The sequence below is a fragment of the Oryzias latipes genome, chromosome 1 (assembly GCF_002234675.1).
Source record: "Oryzias latipes chromosome 1, ASM223467v1".
Lineage (NCBI taxonomy): Eukaryota > Metazoa > Chordata > Actinopteri > Beloniformes > Adrianichthyidae > Oryzias > Oryzias latipes.
Window position 1 is genome coordinate 31,524,168 of NC_019859.2, and position 2,744 is coordinate 31,526,911.

Genomic DNA, 2,744 nt, shown 5'->3' on the forward strand with positions numbered 1-2,744 from the left:
AAGCATCCGCACTGTTCAGAAAAAAATTGGGTCATCTTCAACTTGACTGTTTCCTGTCAAGTGTAAAAACTTATTTAGGTTATTACAGGTTGGAGCTATCCAGCTGTACAGTCTTGAGCTAGATGCTAACTCAGACAAGAAAAAGAAGACACACATGGTTGTCGTCTACAAGTGGATGGATATGAAAGGAGCAGGGAGTTTGTGGTCTGCCAAATGTAAACTTCACGTAAGAAAATACAAGCTTTTTCAAATGGCATTTTTTCTGCTTCTGATTCACCACCATTTGAATAAAGAAATACTGAGAAATACAACCTTTAATCTTAAATTATTTTACATATGTCATTTAAAGAAGACTGGAAGATTTTATTCAAAACACAATTAAAAACCAAACTAGACTACACAAATTATTTGTATAAAACTAAGTTGTGGAAACAAAAACAATATTAATGTAACTAAAAATAGCACACAAAAAATCCTACCAACTAAACATATTTTTAAAGGCATTAAGCACATTAGTGGGGCTGTAAAAACTAAACTCAAAATTAAGTGTTTACATAAAGTTCTAAGTCAAGCAAAAACAAAGTTAATCGGGAAAAGAAACTTAAAAATACCTTTAAGACATAAACAATAACAGATAAAACTAATGTTTACATGAAAAGAAATCTACGTCAGAGAAACTAAGAAAAAAAAGCACCTAAAGCACTAAAAACTAATAATTATATCCTACTGACCGCAATGTTAAAAATAAAACACAGAATAAAAAGAAAAAACTAAACTAAATACGGCCACATCCTTAACAGTATTCAATGGAAAAGCTTGTTCCAGCTAATATATACACGATCCTTCAAATATGACTAGGAACTCACTACAAATGTTCTAATTTTTTTGTATTTTAAATATTTACATTGATTTATTTTACTAAGGACCATATTAATCTAATAAGGCTCTTTTTTTCCCAAATTATGTTTTAATACAGTAAACTTATTTTTTGGAAAATGGCCATATTCTAGAAAACAGTGCTGTAATTCTTGACATGAATGACTTTTTAGTTTTCCCCTTAGAGTTTTGCGCCGGTAACTGTACTTCATGCTGAGTCTTTTCCACAGCTACAGAGCGGGGAACTTTCTTCTTTTTGCATGAGGTTGGCTTTGTTGAAGCTTCCATGTTTTTCCCACCAGAAGAGCTGCTGCTTTCTACGATCCTTTCTGAGACTTTAATGTTGATCTCAGTCTCCACTTTGAGTGGTCTTTTGGATCCTTGAATCTCAACTGGACTATAGGGCTTTACGTGAATGACAGTTTCTTGAGGTTTTAGTATTCTAGGTGAGTTTTGCGCCGGTAACTGTACTTCATGCTGAGTCTTTTCCACAGCTGCAGAGCGGGGAACTTTCTTCTTTTTGCATGAGGTTGGCTTTGTTGAAGCTTCCATGTTTTTTCCACCAGAAGAGCTGCTGCTTTCTACGACCCATTCTGAGGCTTTACTGTTGGTCTCAGTCTCAACGGGAATATAGGGTTTCACGTGAATAACAGTCTCTTGAGTCTTACGTTTTTTTGGAGAGTTTTGCGCCTGTGACTGTTCTTCACGCTCAGTGTTTTTCGCAGCTGCAGAGCGTGGAACTTTCTTCTTTCTGCATGAGGTTGGCTTTGTTGAAGCTTCCATGTTTTTCCCACCAGAAGAGCTGCTGCTTTCTACGATCCTTTCTGGGGCTTTAATGTTGGTCTCAGTCTCCACTTTGAGTGGTCTTTTGGATCTTTGATTTTCAACTGGACTACAGGGCTTCACATGAATGACAGTTTCTTGAGGTTTTAGTATTCTAGGTGTGTTATGCGCTGGTAACTGTACTTCATGCTGAGTCTTTTCCACAGGTGAAGAGCGAGGAACTTTCTTCTTTTTGCATGAGGTTGGCTTTGTTGAAGCTTCCATGTTTTTTCCACCAGAAGAGCTGCTGCTTTCTACGACCCATTCTGAGGCTTTACTGTTGGTCTCAGTGTCAACGGGAATATAGGGTTTCACGTGAATAACAGTTTCTTGAGTCTTATGTTTTTTTGGAGAGTTTTGCGCCGGTGACTGTTTTTCACGCTCAGTCAGTTCATAAGTATTCTGTGTTTCTGCAGATTTTTGAGCAGTTAGCTTTGCTGCACTAAATGCTGAAATGTCTGTACTAGTTTCCGTATGGTCAGTTTTGTTATTTGTGGTTGCAGATTTTCCATTTTCAGTGTCTTGGCAGACAGACATGAGTCTATGTGCTGATCTTACATAAGGATGTGCTTCGCTTTTAGAAAGATGATTCATGCTAATAAAATTATGGTTTAGAGCTTCTTCTGGAGTAATTCTGTCCTTTGAATCAACACACAGCATCTGCTTTAATAGGGATTCAAATTCTATTATATCTTTTTGCTTTAAATAATCCCAGTGGCTAATGGCAGACTGCATTTGGCTGAAATACTGACGTTTCTGATTGGCTAGCACATCATCTATTGTGCCAAGAGCCATGAAAACACGTTCTGTCATTCTCCCTTTACAACCCATGTACTCTGATGGATTTTTGAATCTGAACTTCTTTCCAGATGAAGTTTTATCTACAGCAAAAAAGTAATGTACTCTTAAACCTTCCTGTAAAACATTATCTGGGGGGGTACCTTGCAATCGAACAATGGTTGCAATATATTCATATTCAGAAGTTCTTGGATATAGGTTTTTGTAGAAATACATAAACGCCAAACAACAACCGAGACTCCACATAT

At 36.8% G+C, this 2,744-nt stretch overlaps 1 protein-coding gene across 1 annotated transcript; it reads right to left on the reverse strand.

Annotated features, from left to right (window-relative positions):
• Window positions 1-908: 908 nt before the first annotated feature.
• LOC111947450 (mucin-17-like) lies at window positions 909-2,511 on the reverse strand. Its single transcript, XM_023955002.1, has one exon. The coding sequence runs from the start codon at window positions 2,509-2,511 to the stop codon at window positions 982-984; it is 1,530 nt and encodes a 509-aa protein (XP_023810770.1). The 3' UTR covers window positions 909-981.
• Window positions 2,512-2,744: the final 233 nt, after the last annotated feature.